The following is a 17294-nucleotide window of genomic DNA, read 5'->3' on the forward strand; positions in this document are numbered from 1 at the left end:
AAATGTGATGCAAGCGCAAAGAGCAATAACCCCAAGAAAAAACTGCTTTGCAAAAAAATAAAACTCATTCCAAGAAAAATGTGTTCATTGCAGAATTAGAAGGATGTCTGAAAAGTCAGATATGTTTTCCCAGTAGAATAGATGACTTGGAATTAAATGACTTTTTTTCCTTACACAATATTTATCCAGGATTTCAAATTTCAATTTAAAAATCTACTTAATCTTATCCTATGCATCATACGGAAAGGTGAAATATTTCTCTTTTTTCAGAGACAGGGTCTCTCTGTCACCTAGGCTGGAGTGCAGTGGCTCAATCATAGCTCACTGTAGCCTCAACATCCTGGGCTCAAGCAATCCTTCTGCCTCAGACTCCCAAGTAGCAAGGACAAGAGGTATGCACCACCAAGCCTGGCTAATTTTTTCTTTTTCTTTTTTTTTTGGTGGAGATGGGGTCTCACTCTGATGCCCAGGCTGGTCTCAAATTCCCGAACTCAAGTGATCCTCCCATCTCAGCCTCCCAAAGCACTGGGATGACAGGCCCACCATGGCCACCCAGAATGGGAAATCTTTAAGTAACAAAAGCACACATGAGAGATCTGCATGTCATGCTCTACTGATTGAACTAGATACTTCAAAACAAACTGGAAAGAGTTTCTTAAATTAAAAAATTAAGTTTTTAAATCTCTTTTGGAAGTGGAGGGGTCTCTCAGACCAGACTGTAGAGCACTGGGGATCCAGGGTTACATACTATTCATTTTATTTTAGCGATAGGGTCTCACCGTGTTGCCCAGGCTAGACTAGAACTCCTAGGCTGTGATCGTCCCTCCTCAGTCTCTCAAGCGGCTGGGGCTACAGGCATGCACCACACTATTTTTGAATCCCAGGATCATCAGCACGAGGCACTCCCTCTGGGCCTAACTCATCTTGATGACAGCCAGCGCGTCTGTAGAGCCAAGTAAGAGGCTCTGTTCTGAGTAAAATGCATGGCATCCCAGAAAACTCAATGAAGCAGCACCACCGTCAAAATGGAGGCAAAGGGCAGTCAACGGTCTGAGAGACAGGGCAGAGACAACAGTCTTCAGAAAGGAAAAGAAGTTTACTTGCAAAGAAGTCCCAAAAACAGAAGACCTTAGGACCAGCTCACCAACAGAAATAATGATAATGTGAATTTAAAGAAGAAGATGCAGCATAACTAAGTTTGCATGAGTCTGCTCATAGATAAAACCATCCATCTACTTATATGATCATGCTCACATGCCACGACACATCTTCACAATCAGGGTTGCCAAAGACGCAAGGAAAGTGAGGTTTTCGTTTAGGAGAGAGAAACTTAACAGAATGCTACAAGATCTCATTTATTCAGAAGATGAAAACTTGTCAGGCTAACCCTGTCCTTTTGTGGTCATCTCAGGGCCCAAACCTTCTCCTCTGACTGTGAATGGGGATGTCCATGTCTCCCCATAAGCGAGAGAGTTCACAGCATCAGTTTTGATTCCAGAATTACTTACAGCAGAGATGTAAGCATAAGAAGGGACAGAACCAGGGTAGGGCACCAGCGATCTGGATCCACAGTGCACTCTGGATCACCCTGTAACCCCTCCTCTTGTGGCCTCCCATCTCTGAGCTAGTGCCACCTGACACCTCATTTGTGTCTGTGCACCCCAGTTCCCTGACACAGTCCTTTGGGAATGAAGGCACGTGCCTTGGTCATCTTGGCAACACCAGCGCTTAGCAAAGAGCCTGACACAGCACAGACCCTTAGTGTTTCCTGAGAACAAGAAGCTAAGCCATGTCATGACTGCCAGGATGTTTGCCATAGAGTGGAAGCAAAACATATACAGATAGAGACAGACACAGAGATAGAGACCCAGAGACAGAGACAGATGGAATAGATATGGATATCCCGATACAAATATTCACATACTGCTATGTTTGGAGACATCAGTTTTGTCATGACTGAAGGTGGGAGGTATGGTACTGGCATTGAGTAGGGAGAGGCCAGGGATGCTGTGGAACCATTAAAATGCACCAGACAGCCCTTCCACTCAACAAAGAAGAATCTGCTCCAAAACGTCCACAGTGCCATGGTTGACAAACCCTGAACTAGAAACGCATGCATAATATACACACAGACAAATATATGGAAATTAAATTCTAGCCCTAATTTCATGAGGTTATGTAAAAAAGCAACCTCCATCTTTTTTTCAAAATTGTGGAGTAATAAAGTGAACTAGAGTATGCAAATCTTGCCCTATTAAAAACAGGTTTAAAACATTGCAAAAATCTATGGCTCCTGGATAATAGAAAAATGAAAATTACAGATGGTCGACTAGTCTATATTTGTTTTTCTGGTGATTGTGATACATAACCAGAGAATATATTCTATCCAGATTTTTTTTTAAAAATTTCTTTGCAGCTGTGAAGGCATTAGCTCATAACTCCGGATACAAAAATGTGGAAACAACAAAAGCAACCAAAAGATGTTCTCTACTTTCTTTTAAATTCTGGCCCAATGGGAAAAAAAAAATACTTCCCAGATGTAGGCCATTTCTGGAATGATGACCACTAGGTTTGGCTGTACTGCTTTCAAAATGGTACAGCCAAATGTCAAAATAGAAAGTGAGAGGGAAGGGGGGAAAGAAAAGAGAGATCAGGAGAGAGCGAGAAGAGAGAGACAATGCATTTCTACTCAAAGATATGATGGGCTGACCTGGCACAGTGGCTCACACCTGTAATCCCAGCACTTTGGGAAGCCCAGATGGGAGGATCTCTTGTGGCCAGAAGTTCAAGACCAGCCTGGGCAACATAGTGAGACCCTGTCTCTGTTTTCAAAAAATAAAAACTCAAGCCTAGGCAATATGGTGAGAACTTGTCTCTACAAACTGTTAAAAAATTAGCCAAGCGTGGTGGTACATGCCTGTATACCAGCTACTTGAAAGGCTGAGGTGGAGGGATCCTTGAGCCAGGGAGTTTGAGGCTGCAGTGAGCCATGATTGCACCACTGCACTCCAGCCTGGGTGACAGAGTGAGACCCTGTCTCAAAACGTAAATAAATAAAATAAATAAAAATTCAAAATTTAAAAAATAAACGATTAAGCAAAAGATATGATGGCACTATCCATCAAGGATATATGGGACACATATTTTAGATTTTAAAGGCAACGTTCTAGTTCCAAATGACTTTTCTGTTTTGAGGACACAGTCTCACTCCTGTCACCCAACTGGAGTGCAGTGGTGCCACTGGAGCTCATTGCAGCCTTGAACTCCTGGACTCAAGCGATTCTCCCACCTCAGCCTCCCAAAGCACTGGGAATACAGGCGTGAGCTACCATGCCTGGCCCCAAATAGCTTTAGTAGCCCAAAACATGGAAAAGAAAATGGGGAACAAAGTGCCCACCTTCAAACAATTAATGGTGGACACCACCCTAGGTGACGTCTTTGTCCCTTCTTGCCACAGATGAAATTTAAAAGAACCACAGTTGTCAAAACATGTTCACAACAACTGGCCTCCCATTTTCTTCTCATTCTATCTGAAAGGAGTCAGTAACTTCTGCATGAACTTGGCATTCATGGCATCAACAGGATTGGTTTCAGCTCTAGGGGCCAGGCGCCAATGCTGTGGTGTGGTTTGTAATTCTGCCTTTATGTGGGTCATTCATATGGCAGGACTGTTGGGCAGGAATAGGTAACCTCTGATGTCTGGTTGCCATAGCATCTCCTTACAGCTACGTGGTTCTCTGCTCCTTGTTTTAGGCACAATTACGCCTCTAGGTGAGCAGAACTCTGTCCACTGGGCAGAAATGACCATCAAGCAAGGGATAAAACAGCAGTTGGCAGAGACAAAAGTATCTGGCCATGAAGAAGAAAAAGTGGAAATCTCAGCGCTGCATCAGAAATTGTTGGTGCAGAGTTCTCAGAAAATATTCGTATACTTCCAATTGTGGGGATGATTCTATTATCACTATTCGTTACGATTGTAAAGGATCTTGCAATTTGCATTCTGCGGGAGTCCTATCAGTTGGAAAGCAAACTAATGACCCTGAAATGCAAACCTCCTTGGCATACTGGATTTGTTATAACAACACTCAGGACCTGTCCAGTTGATGGGGTGACACATGTCAATATAAGCTGTGTATTCTGTTAAAAATCTCTCTCCCGTATTTTAGGCTTACAGGTTTTGGTCAACTTTCTTTCTGGTATACACAGTATAACAAGGAGTCTACATTTCAGAAGAGTGTCATTACTTCCAACAGTGTAGGCATTTAAAGACAAGGACTGGGATATTTGTGTAAGTCTAGATGGACTGTCTCTTGCAATAATGCCCTATTAGAGATTTAAACAAGAGTTAATCAACTTTCCTTGAATGAACCCTTCAAAGAACTCAACAGGTTCTTTGTCACCCAGGCTGAAGTACAGTGGCACAATCTCGGCTTACTGCAACCTCCGCCTCCCAAGTTCCAGGGATTCTTCTGCCTCAGCCTCCCTAGTAGCTGGGACTACAGGTGCGCACCACCATGCCTGGCTAATTTTTGTATTTTTAGTAGAGATGGGGTTTTGCCATGTTGGCCAGGCTGGTCTCAAACTCCTAACCTCAGGCGATCTGCCCACCTTGGCCTCCCAAAATGCTGGGATTACAGGCGAGAGCCACCGCGCCTGGCCCATTATGTGACTTTTTAAATGGTAACAACATATCTGCGTTATCTTTATAAGAATCAGGGTAATGTGAAACACAAAATTATATATTTTTGAGCTCACTAAGAAAATATTTTCTGAAGTATTAACAACTTGAAAAGCAAAAAAAAAACCTTATGAAATAAAAAAGTTATAATTCAAAACAAAAGGGTAAACAGAATGTGAATTAAGAGCCTTGATTAGTTGCTGGATTCTTTTCAAGCCTTTTGATGGGTATTGTTTCTCAGACTCCCCTGAGGAGAGGTTTTAAAGCTTCGGGGATTAAAGAACCCCAAAACTTCACATCTTTACCATCTTGTTCTCATGTGCAGCCTTGAGAATTTTCAAAATTCTTTTTTTGAAAGATTTCCTCATTGCCTAACTTTTATATTTTGCAGAGATGCCGGAAAGAATTATAAAGTGTAAACACACACACACATAACCAAAACCCAAACAAAAGGCAATGAAGCAAGCATGTCAGGCACACTGAGCTCGTGGAAATGGCTGTCACATACATGCAAGCTACAATTACCATGCACAATGACTCCACACATGTCCCACCAACATACACAACAGCAACACAGCCAAGAATGAGGACACCGCAACTTTTGTTGCAGGCAGCAAACATCCCCTGTGATGTCCAGGACTCCAGCTGCTTGGAATGCTTCCCCAAGAATCTCGATAAAACTCTGCTATTTCATTACATGCATGGAAAATTGGATAGGCCTAAAAAAAAGCAATTGACAAAAACAAAAAAAGACATTCTTCATCTGAAAAATATCAATACCCATGATCATGAGTTAAATTACTATATGTAAGGATTTAAAAGTCGATTCATGGTTTTAATAGTTTCTTTCTTCACGTCAACAACTTGCAGCAATTTTATTAAATGTTTGTCCTTCTCTCCAGTAGAAAATAATTCTCTTGGCCAGGTATGGTGGCTCACACCTGTGATCTCAGTACTTTGGGAGGCTGATGCAACAGAATCACTGGAGGCCAGGAGTTTGAAACTAGCCTGATCAACATAGCAAGACCCCATCTCTGGGGAAAAACAAAAACAAAAACAAAAAACTTAAAAAAAAAAGTAGCCAGGTGCGGGGGTGTAACACACCTGTAGTCCCAGTTACTCAGGAGGTTGAGGGAGGATTTCTTGAGCCTAGGAGTGCAAAGCTACAGTGAGATATGATCATGGCACTACACTCTAGTCTAGGTGACAGAGGGAGACCTTGTGTAAACAACAAACAAAAAATTTGTAAAGAAAGTAATTGTTTTGGAGGCAAGAAGCACATCTCACATATGCTGGGGCCTCACAATCTAAGATACCTGAAAGACGGTTGTGTTTTGCAGATTCTTATTGGTTAGAAGAATGAATTGGGTAGGTACGTGCACCACCAGTCGGGATGGTGTTGATGGACTGATATTTTTCAAGCCATTTTCTATCACACCAGCAACCTTTCAATTGTCCTCATCTGTGCAACTGTGGTGCAAAACTGCCTCCAGAAGCCAGTGAGAAATCCCGTCCTAGTTCCCTTACAACTGAGTGTCTCTGGATCATAATATAGGTGCTGTTTCCCCTCTGTCTTCTCTCGCTGTTAACATACTAAGAAGTGGAGTCGTTCAGTACAAATATCTAGGAATGTGACAATGAGGGCTTGAGTTTCTGCTATGGATCCTTGGTTATCTCATTTTCAGGCCTTCAGTTTTCTTATCTGTAAAGAAAAATAACATTCCTGACCTCACAGAGTAGTTGTGATGGTCAAATAGATATTTTATGTGAAACAACTGTGTCAACTCCAAAACACTGTAAAATGCAATGCTAAATGCCTTCTGTCCTGTGGCTCAGGAATTCCGGAGAGCTTCTAATTTCCACTAATTCAGAAGCTGTGTCCAACCGCAAGCCAAGAGATAGCCTCCTTTTCCTCCCTTCTTCTTTCTTAGGCTCGTTCTTAGGGGTGTGGCCAAGGATCTCCATAGAGATCAACTGAAAAGCATTAAGAGTTGAAATTCAACCAGATTAGCAAGAACCAGCAAGACACACATCCCTAAGTGTTGTGGCTTGAATGTGGCATCATGTTACAATGGGCATGCTCTTAACCTGCCTTGCAGAACAAAGCACTTGAGCTTTGTGGCTATTTATTCCTTCTCTAACAAGTTCCCAAAGTCTGGCTGCTAGCTGGGAGGCTGATGCTATATCATGGCCATTTAGGTTATGGTCCCCAACAACAGACCACACTGTTGCAAGACTCTGTATTTATACACATGCTGTTCCAAGCTGGAAGAACTCAGCTAGCAGTTATGAGACTTTCCCTAAAAAGATAAACACCCTCCCTCCTCTGAGATCTCATACAAAAAACTCCATCTATTGGGCTGAACTTGTCTGTTTACAAACAAGTCTTAGCCTAGAATAGACCCTAAGTTCCTCATGTACAGAGGTTTTAGCTCATCTTTGGAATTGTAACAATCCACTGATATTAGCTGAAATAAATGCAACTTATTAAATCAGTACTTTTTTAAAAAATACATTTCTATAGGTTTTTGGGGAGCAGGTGGTATTTGGTTACACAAGGAAGTTCTTTAGTGGTGATTTGTGAGATTTTGGTGCACCCATCACCCAAGCAGTATACACTGAACACAGTGTGTAGTCTTTTATCACTCACCCCCTTCCCACCCTTTCCTCCGGAGTCCCCAAAGTCCATTGTATCACTCTTATGCCTTTGCATCCTCATAGCTTAGTTCCCACTTACAAGTGAGAACATACAATGTTTGGTTTTCCATTCCTGAGTTACTTCACTTACAATAATGGTCTCCAATCCCATCCAGGTTGCTGCGAATACCATTAGTTCATTCCTTTTTATGTCTGAGTGGTACTCCATTATGTGTGTATATACACACACACACACACACACACACACACCACAGTTTCTTTATCCACTCATTGATTGATGGGAATTTGGGCTGGTTCCACATTTTTGCAATTGCGTGTGCAAGTATCTTTTTTCATATAATGACTTCTTTTTCTCTGGGTAGATATCCAGTAGTGGGATTGCTGGATCAAATGGTAGTTCTACTTTTAGTTCTTTAAGGAATCTCCACACTGTTTTACTAGTTTACATTCCCACCAGTGGTGTAGAAGTGTTCCCTTTTCACTGCATCCATGTCAACATCTATTATTTTTTGATTTTTTGATAATGGCCATTCTTGCGGGAGTAAGGTGGTACCACATCGTGGTTCAACAAAAAAAGCAAAAACATAAAGTGTGGAAAGGACACCCTATTCAACAAACGGTGCTGGGATAATTGGCAAGCCACATGTAGGAGAATGAAACTGGATCCTCGTCTCTCATTTATACAAAAATCAACTCAAGATGGATCAAGGACTTAAATCTAAGACCTGAAACTATAAAAATTCTAGAAGATAACGTTGGAATAACCCTTTGAGACACTGGCTTAGGCAAAGATTTCATGACCAAATACCCAAAACCAAACACAACAAAAACAAAGATAAATAGGTGGGACTTAATTAAACTGAAGAGCTTTTGCGCGGCAAAAAGAACAGTCAGCAGAGTAAACAGACAACCCACAGAGTGGGAGAAAATCTTCACAACCTATACATCTGACAAATAACTAATATCCAGAATCTACAAGGAACTCAAACAAATCAGCAAGAAGAAAAAACAAGCAATCCCATCAAAAAGTAGGCTAAGGACATAAATAAACAATTCTGAAAAGAAGATATACAACTGGCCAACAAACATATGAAAAAAATGCTCAACATCACTAGTGATCAGGGAAATGCAAATAAATCAGTACTTTTTAAAGAAAGAAACAGATTCAGCACCTATGCAGACAGTGATTTACATGAAAACAATCTACAAATGCTACATTTGTTCCTTTCTGGGCATTTTTTACATATTGGCTAATAAGGATAACTATTTTTATCCAATCCTCTTTACCATCAGGGAAAATGTCTCCCCTCACCTCTTTGAAACCATACACAAATTACATTTTTAAAATATACAAAGGATTGCAGGTCCTGGAGGATGTAGCTTTTTTGGGGTGTAGCTCCACTGGTTGCATGCTGAGTAAATCCAATGTTGGCTGATACCTGAACTATTGGGGCTCCCTTGCCTTCTTCCTAGACCTGCCATGTAGTACTGTCGTTAATGATGTCCTCTCACTCCAGCTACTGCCCACTTACCCTACAGCTATTTCAAGCTTGCCTGAACAGTGCATATTTTCACATTTCATTGAATTCTCAACAATGAGGGAGCATGATGTGCTTACCTACTAGGTCCAAGAATTGAAATCTTTTTACTGAAGTCATCAGGAGCCAGAAACTAAATTCAAGTAACAGAAAATCTTCTGAATCTGTTTCTTTATTTAAAATGATGTTTAAACTTTGTATACCCTCTCAATTTTTTGAAGGATAGTAAATGAAGTCTTAGCTGAGAGTGTAAAAGCTAAGTTATATTTTTACTTATTCTACCTACTAGCTTGAACAGGTCATTTCTATAAGAACCGAGTTGTCTGATCAGAAAAAACAAAAGTGTTGAATGGAACCAAGTGTTTCTGAAGGGAGGTGTCTTAGACTGGGTTTCCTAGAAGCAGAGGTTGAAATGGGGTTTCTCGGACATGAGGTAATATTGGGGCGGGGAGAGAAGCTCTCAGTAGAAGAGGGAAGAGAGGAAGCAGGAGAAGGCAGAGATAAGACCTGTGTGGGGATGGGCTCTCAGCCAGAGCCCTGCATAAGCCTGATCCCATGTGAGCTTTTGGGCATGAATTGCATTACAGAGCTGATTCCAGCAGGGGGCTGACCTCCTATATCCCCTGAGCAGAGAGCCAATTGCCATGGTCTGCGCACATCAAGGGAGGAGGATGCATGACCTTGCAAGCAAGATGGTGCCCATCGGCCAAAGGTTATTCCCTTAAAAGGAAGCAGCTGTAAGCTATTAGCAGCTGATACAGGAGCCGGGGGATGGTGGGGTAAGAGGCAAGAGGTCAACAACTGCATCGACTGGAGAAGGAATTGGTGTATATCACCTCTTTTAAAATATTTCAGAAAACTCCCCAAAATGACACATTTTCCTAAGATGATGGTGCAAAGAGAACTAAAATGTCATAACCATTCATTTTATCAATCAGCTCTGGTCATGGGGGCAACCTAATGCTAATCTAAAGCTTGAAAGAGTTATGGATATCTTTGATTAATGTAAAGAGGAAAAACTAGGTCATACTTAATAAACGCCATATGTTGATAGACAACCTGCTTTCAAAATATGGAGGCCAGGGTAAGTTAAATGGAAAAGTTGAAAGGTAGCTGACTTCAGAACCCTAAGGCTGTGTGAGCTTAGATGATGCCCAGAAATTATGTTATTCTATACTTTACACAAGGCACTGCAAAGAGACATTTTCAGTTATTTCTATTCCTATTTCATAAATAAAAATGCCTTTTGATAATATGGATATGCTTCATTAATTGCTGTCCCAAACCTCCCTTCCCCCCAAAATGGTATGAGAGTCAGGTTTCTGGACAGCAATACCAAGTAATCCATTGGAACTTCTCCATTTCTGACTTAATACAAGCAGTACCCCCTAACACTTTCATAAGTCTCTCTACCTTAACCCCAACATTTTATACTCACTCACTGAAACATACCTGGTAGGTGAGAACATGAAAGGTGGTGAATTTATTGTGAATAAATATGATAACCTCCAAATTTATGATTACATTTTAAAAAGTGGGAACACTTGCACCAACAATATTACCTTTTTAATTTAGGTGTCCAAATACACACATGTGGATAAATAATATTATATACATATATATATATATATACAGATATATATATTTGATATACTGCATAAAGAAATAAACAAGTTAGTAAGTGTATTTTCTATTGTTTTTTAAATGTTCTATTACAGTCACAATAAGGTAGAGTTTTAAATCATGTTCAAAGAGAAATACCATATTAAAAACACAAAAAATTGCAATGAATAGTATAAGGTTTCTTTTGGGTCAAATTCAGAACATGTTAGAAACGCAGCCAGAGAGCCAATAACTCAGACCAGGAAACACCAAGACCAAACTGCATCGAGTCATGGCTCTCCCAGCGGCTCTCTAAATGCCTGGCCATCCTGCAATATAACTGAAAACTCAGCACAGAGCAAAGGGACACATCGTAGGCTGGGTATGAGCACCACAAAATCCGTTCCTCTGAAATCTGTGAGCCTGGGGCTGATTTGTAGCTGCTGGGGTTTTGATGCGCTAATTGTTTGTTTACTTTGCCTTGGAGGAGAGGCTGGCCCTCTAAGTGGAATGATCTCATCACCAGCTTCATTCTCCTTTTTGCCAAAACAAACAGCTTCCAATTACTGCTAGGAAGAGCCTCTGATCTCTAATCAGCTACCGAAGGGAGCCTATCGGTGGTACTTTATAGGGTGAATAACGTCCCATTAAGGAAGAATCTCTTAACATCAGTACAATTCTGGAACCCTAGGGCCAAGCTGCCAGCAACCTGCTATTAGTCTTCCAGCAGGATCCCATCCACTTTCTCCCTGGGCATTCTGAAATCTGGCAAAGACACAGACACACATACACACACACCCCGCCTCACTTGCCCACGGACTACTACTTTTCCTCAAACCCTACTCTCTTGAGCCTCCATTGAGAAAACACAGGCAGACAAAGAGCAGGTCCCAGGCCTGCCAATGCTGAGATTGCCAATGGCAGCTCCCAAGCCTGCCCATGCTTAGGGAACTGATTATGTTTAGAGCTTAAGACTCAGCTACACCTGTGCCATCATGGGCAGACCCAGAGGAGGTCAGAGGAGCAGGAGTGTCCAAGATGAAGCATAGGGCATGAAGTCACTCTCAAATGCATCAAGAGTCACCTATAAAGAGACAGGGCTTATCTCAGGCACCACCTCCCTCCTTTCCTTCTTCTTTAATCTTCTAGAGAAGTTGAGAACATAAGAGGAGAGATGTTTCTCCCTATGTGAGCATATGTCAGCATCGTACCCTTTAACATTACAGGTGACCCTATGAGGAACCGCCACTCCAAAGTAGGTTTAAACTTTCCCAGATGGCTGAATCTTTGACATACAAACAAAGCAAATTAGGTCAGTTTCACAGACGTATGAACAGTGCAGTCCACTACATGCTCACAAGAGGACCTAGGCTTGGGGTATGCTCTGCAATGGCCATGCTGAAATTCTTTGAGTTTGAGTTTTGTATGTAAGAGTCAATAGCACACTGCAGTACTCACTGGAGAGTGGACATGTCAGCTCACAACCAATCCTGACTCCCACCACACCCTCACCTCTCCAGGACAGGTTCTCACCGCCCATTCCCCCATCACCTGGCACCTCAGGCCCCACTGGCCTTCTGCTCCCCACCTCCCATCACATGATCCCTGCCCACTATGGTCCCTGCAGGGACCAGGCATGGGTGTAGGGAAGATCAGGGTTGGCCATATGCATGTCGTACAGTGTCCCATGGTATGGTTGTGTCTGTCCCCATTCCATGCTAGTAGCATGATGGTGTGTTTGGTGGGTGGCCAGCACGATTCTGAGACACTGGAATGGCACATCCACAGAGGAGGATGCAATACACCTGGGAGTTGCCCATCTGCTGGGGGCAGGAGCAGCTGGCCTATGAAGGGGAGGCACCTGGCTCAATTTCCAGAGGACCTGTGCCAGGCAAGAGTACAATCCCTGGGTGCAGCAGCAGGCAAAAGAGGGGACCTGGCCAGCATCATGCCTGAGCACATGTGTCTGAGCCCAAGGCCCTAGGTGCCTGTGAGACATGAGTGTTCCCTGGGCACACCCCAAAGCCTTGGGGGAGCCTTCTCTTCCTCCTTCCACCATTCCCGAGTCTGGCCTGTTGGACCCTCTGGCCATTTCAGGGCTCCCTCCAGGAATTAAGTGCTCTGATATTTACATGTAAAGCTGGCATTGCACAATATAAAGAAGAAGAGTTAGCGTCATGCTAAAATTAAACTTTTAAATTTTCTTCACTGAGAACAACATGGATAGGAAATTTAAAACACCATGACAAGTTAACAGAAGCAAGTGGCAGAAGAAAGGAAAACGTTTTATATCTTATTTCCTTTAACAAACACTTTTTTTCTTGCTAAGAGGCCCCACGTTTTTATTTTGCACCAGGCCCTGAAAATTAGGTAGTCAGTCCTGAAGTAAATTATCCAGCTAACCAACGAAATCTTAAAAATAGAAACAAAACCAAAAGCTAGAAGCCATCCTCACTATTAACCCAGCTAAATCATCAATGAACTGTGTGATGAGCCAACTTTTCAAGACCTCTGAGTTCTTCCCTAATTTAGTAGCTGCCTCCTAGGAGTGTTGTGGGGATTAAAAGAGTAGTACTTGTAAAATACCCAGAAGAGTGGCTGCTCCTTAGTAATCTTCCGGGTAGTGCTAGCTGCTGTATTACCATCACCTGCATCACCCCAACATGTTTTGCATCCTGATTGCATCTTGCAGGGCAGGTGCTTCTCTCCCCCACTGGGCATATGAAGGGTTAACATTCAGGAAGGTGATGTGATGCACCCAAGCTACCCATTCGCGACGCTACAGAGCCTGGGTGTAGAGCAGGTCTGCCCAGCCCCAAAGCCCACTTCCCTGTTCCATACCTCACAGACCCACAGCTCCTCTTCACTCTGCTAACCGCACATATGTATTCTACTTGTGAGCCTGAAATAGCTCCATGCCAAATGACCTGGACAAAGCATCCTGGAGCCAGATACTAATATTTCAGGAGGTGCTAACATGCACTGTTTCTTTTCGTGAATGAAGGGCAGCATTCAGTAGTGAAATGATGGGGTTTCCATCCCATCTTCCTTTCTTCCTTTCCAGGTCAGAGCAGTGTTGGATTACTCAGGTATCCCTGGTCTGCATTCCCACCCCCATGCCTCAGTACTGAGTCCCTTGTGTTTTTGGGCGTGGTTGACAGCCACTTTGTGCAGGTGGGGCAGAAACAGCCTGCAGACCTGGAGGTGTCAGGTGTGCACATCTACCCACTGCTTTTCTGTCTTGTTGCTGAAGGGCTGGGCAGTGGAGGACAGTGGGGACAACTGGGGCACAGACTATGAGACGACAGCTTCCTCTGCAGGCCGACAACAGCAGGTCACTGCCCCAGGGAATCTGTGTCACTGCCTACACCATGAGTGCATAGGTTGCGCTCTCCTGAGGCAAGGCCTGACAGCTTTCATAATTGAGAGTCCACATACCTGGCGGGCATCCAGGCTGGAGGCCAGGCAAGCTTCTCCCATCCTTAAACATGGCCTGAAACCGTGCAAGAGAAGATGGAAACAGGCACCTGCTCCAGAGACAGCTTTATGGGTGGGCTCATTTGCAGGAGTTGGGGGCGGGGGTGACCCTGTAGGAAAGCAATCTTCTTAAGACTTCCTGTAGCCCAGTCATGAGTTGTCTGCAGACTGATTGCTCCACCTTCCTTCCTTTTTTTTTTTTTTTTTTTTGAGACAGTCTTGCTCTGTCACCCAGGCTGGAGTGCAGTGGTGTGATCTCGGCTCACTGCAACCGCTGCCTCCCGGGTTCAAGGATTCTCCTCCCTCAGCCTCCTGAGTAGCTGGGACTACAGCATGCACCACTACACCAGGCTAATTTTTGTATTTTTTGTAGAGACGGGATTTCATGTTGGCCAGGCTGGTCTCGAACTCCTGACCTCAAATGATCCGCCCGCCTTGGCCTCCCAAAGTGCAGGGATTAGAGGCATGAGCCACTGCGCCCGGCCCATCTTCCTTCTAATTATTAAAAAAAAAAAAAAAAAAAGGAAGGCAAGCGGTGGGGAACAGGGAAGCTTGGGGTTTTATAAGGAGAATGTGTTGCTGGCTTTTCAGATCTTAAAAACACTTAATCCCTGCAATTTAGATAAATCAGATAGGCATTACCAGGTTAGGGTTAAGGCTCCCAGAATGGCTTTGCAATTGATTACAAACACAGCACTTATTAAGTCTTAACTGAGTAATTTGCAGCTTATTTCACCCCCAGCTAATTAAAATGTAATCAGGATTGTCTAGCAATGTGCATTCTGTCAGCAGTTTTTCTTCCAAAGAGAAATCATGCCAAGGAGACCACAAGAAAAGCCTTTCACGGGAACTGGCTTCATCTAAGCTGCTGCTTTAGCCACTGAAACTGTAAAACAAATAAATTACAGCACTGACAATTCAATAAAAAGAAAAAAAAAGGTACTCTTTCTCCCTGGGAATAGGCTGCTCCGTTTTGTTTTGTTTTCTGTTGTTTCAAACAATAGTGTGGCATCTTAGGAGAGTGACTTTCAGGGTAGGACTCGGAGGGCTGGAAACCAGGTGCCTGGGGACCGGCCCTCTCCTGGCTCTGTCCAGGATGTCTGGGTAATTTCACCACAGGAGGTGAGCACTGGGTCTTCCATTCCCTGAAGACGCAGAAGGACTACAGAGCGTGCCCATTTCTCTGACACCCACGAGACGCTGCTTCTACGACTTAGAACAAACTCAACTGCACACTCGCGAACGCGCCAGCTTCACCAGCCAGTTCAAGATCATCCCCGAGTGTAAGGAGAATCACTTCCACATTCCACCCTTATTAATATGGCCTCCTCTGGCAGCTTAATTCCCAGGGCCTCTAGGGGGGACCCCCCCCACCCCTTGACCCAGCTCCGGCAGGAGGGGCGCCCAGTTTAAGAGCCAAGGGTTTGGCTTCCAGTTCCCGCCCAGCCAGGGGACCCCCTCCCCCCAGCCCCCATTTCTCCTTTTGGTCCCTCCAGAGTTTCTCTGAAGCGAGAAATTGGGAACTTGGAACAGGTGGGCACCTAGGGATAGAGGCGAGAAGAAGAAGGAGAGAAGGATGAGAGAAGAGAAAAATAAGCGGAGGATTTCAGAGCTCGCACGCACGACAGGGCTGGTACAGGCAGCAGCTGCAATCCCTCGCGCTGAGTCCGGAACCTGCTCTCGTGCGCCCACCCGCACCCGGAGCCTCCGCGCAAGTCCCGCGGGGGTCCGCGCCACAGGGCAGAGTCCCGGCAACCCGCTGGAGCCAAGCGCGCGGCTCCCGGAGCCTCCCACACAAGCGCGCGCGCACACACACATACTCCCCAACCTCAGGCTGAAAGAACCTACGTTCGGGGTTTGGGGGACGGTTTCCCCGGGACTCGTTGAGGAGTATCCGAATACGGCCCCGCCAAATCCCCTGTCCCCGGCACTTCTTCCCTGACGCTCTATGCTAGTCCAGGGCAAGACCTCGAATCTTTGGGGTTCCGAATTGAGGCGCGCACAGCCACCCGCACCAACACGCGCATACACGCACCCTGGAACACGACTTGGCACAAGTACCCTGGCTGGGGCTCTAAGGGTGGGCAGCGAGCTCTGAGCCCTCAGAGAGTGAAAACCATCTTTCAAAAGAGACAAAGTGTCGGCCCGCGGGCACCTGCGGGGCTGGGGCTCGAGGTGAGGTCCCCGGGCGCAGCCGGACGCGCCTCCCGGACTCCCTCCCAGTGCCCCGGAGCGCCTGGGACTTTGCGGGAGTCGCCGCCCGCCCAGAGTCTCGCGCACTCCAATTCCCGGGAAACCTCCACATCCACACACCCACTCCCAGCATCCACGACTCTCCCTCCCCAGGGAAATCGCCTTTGGTTTCCTGCTGGGAAGGAGGGAGTTGGGGCAAGATGTCTCGGGCTTCTTTTTCTTTTCAGGAGCCGGGAAGAGGCTGGAAAGGAGAGTTCCAGCACCCCGACTGTAAGACCCACGCCCAGGGGAAGCCAGGATCAGCCCGCGGCGCTGGCCGAGAACTTTGCGAGCCCAGGCTAGGAGGCGCGCGCCCCGGTGCGCCCACGCCGCGGCCGCAGCCCCAGAAAGAACCCGGGCGGGGGCCTCCCCGTACCTGGAAGTGCTGGAAGAAGGCGGAGATGCGAGTTATCTGCAGGCTCAGGCACCTGGAGGCGCAGCGGGCGCGCTGGACGCTCCCGGCAGACAGCGACTCGTCCAGCCGCCGCGCAGCAGCCGCGCCGGGGCCGGCCGCCAGGCAGCCGCTGGAGGCCGCCAGCCAGAGGCAGAGGGTCAGGACCGCGCCGGGCACCCCGGGCACCATGGCTGCGGGTCGAGGGCGAGGGCGAGGGCGCCGGGCGCGGGCCGAGGCTCCCTGCTCCGCGCCGGGGCTGCACTGCTGGGGACCAGGCAGCCGCCGCGACTGAGCCGGAAAGTTCAATCCTTCAACTCCGGCCGGACCCTCCTCGCCGACCTCCCTCCCAGCTCGCCCTCGAGGGGTGGGGTGAGGGGGACAGGAGGCCGCACCATTGGCTGGAAGGCGTGTGAGTGACAGGGGGGCCGGGCGCAGGGCCCATGGGCCGGTCTCGTCAGCTGCGAGCCCGGGCGCTCCGGGGGAGGGCGACGCCGAGCGGCTTTCCACGCCGCGCAGGTCTCGAGGGGCCCGGCTCCCACGCAGGCGCCTCTCCCGTCCGCACTAACCGCTTCCTGCCCCTCCCACCTTCCCCCTCCGTCCAGGTAAACCTCGGTGTGAGCAGGTCCAGGCCTGCCAGGAGGGGTGCTCCCTTCAGCAGGAGGGAAGAGGCCTCAGGACCCCCAGGGGCGTCCCACCTGCCTGGGGATTGACCCCG

General features: G+C 46.1%; 1 protein-coding gene across 1 annotated transcript in view; it reads right to left on the bottom strand.

Moving 5' to 3' along the window:
- ANOS1 (anosmin 1) overlaps positions 1-16912 on the bottom strand; it is a 199684-nt gene extending 182772 nt beyond the window's left edge. The window contains exon 1 of the mRNA XM_008959454.4: positions 16562-16912. Within this exon, the coding sequence (XP_008957702.2) occupies positions 16562-16768 (207 nt within the window). The 5' untranslated portion in view covers positions 16769-16912. The remainder of the gene's footprint in view (positions 1-16561) is intronic.
- Between the last annotated feature and the right edge of the window lie 382 nt (positions 16913-17294).

Source organism: Pan paniscus, chromosome X (assembly GCF_029289425.2).
Source record: "Pan paniscus chromosome X, NHGRI_mPanPan1-v2.0_pri, whole genome shotgun sequence".
In the NCBI taxonomy this organism is placed as follows: domain Eukaryota; kingdom Metazoa; phylum Chordata; class Mammalia; order Primates; family Hominidae; genus Pan; species Pan paniscus.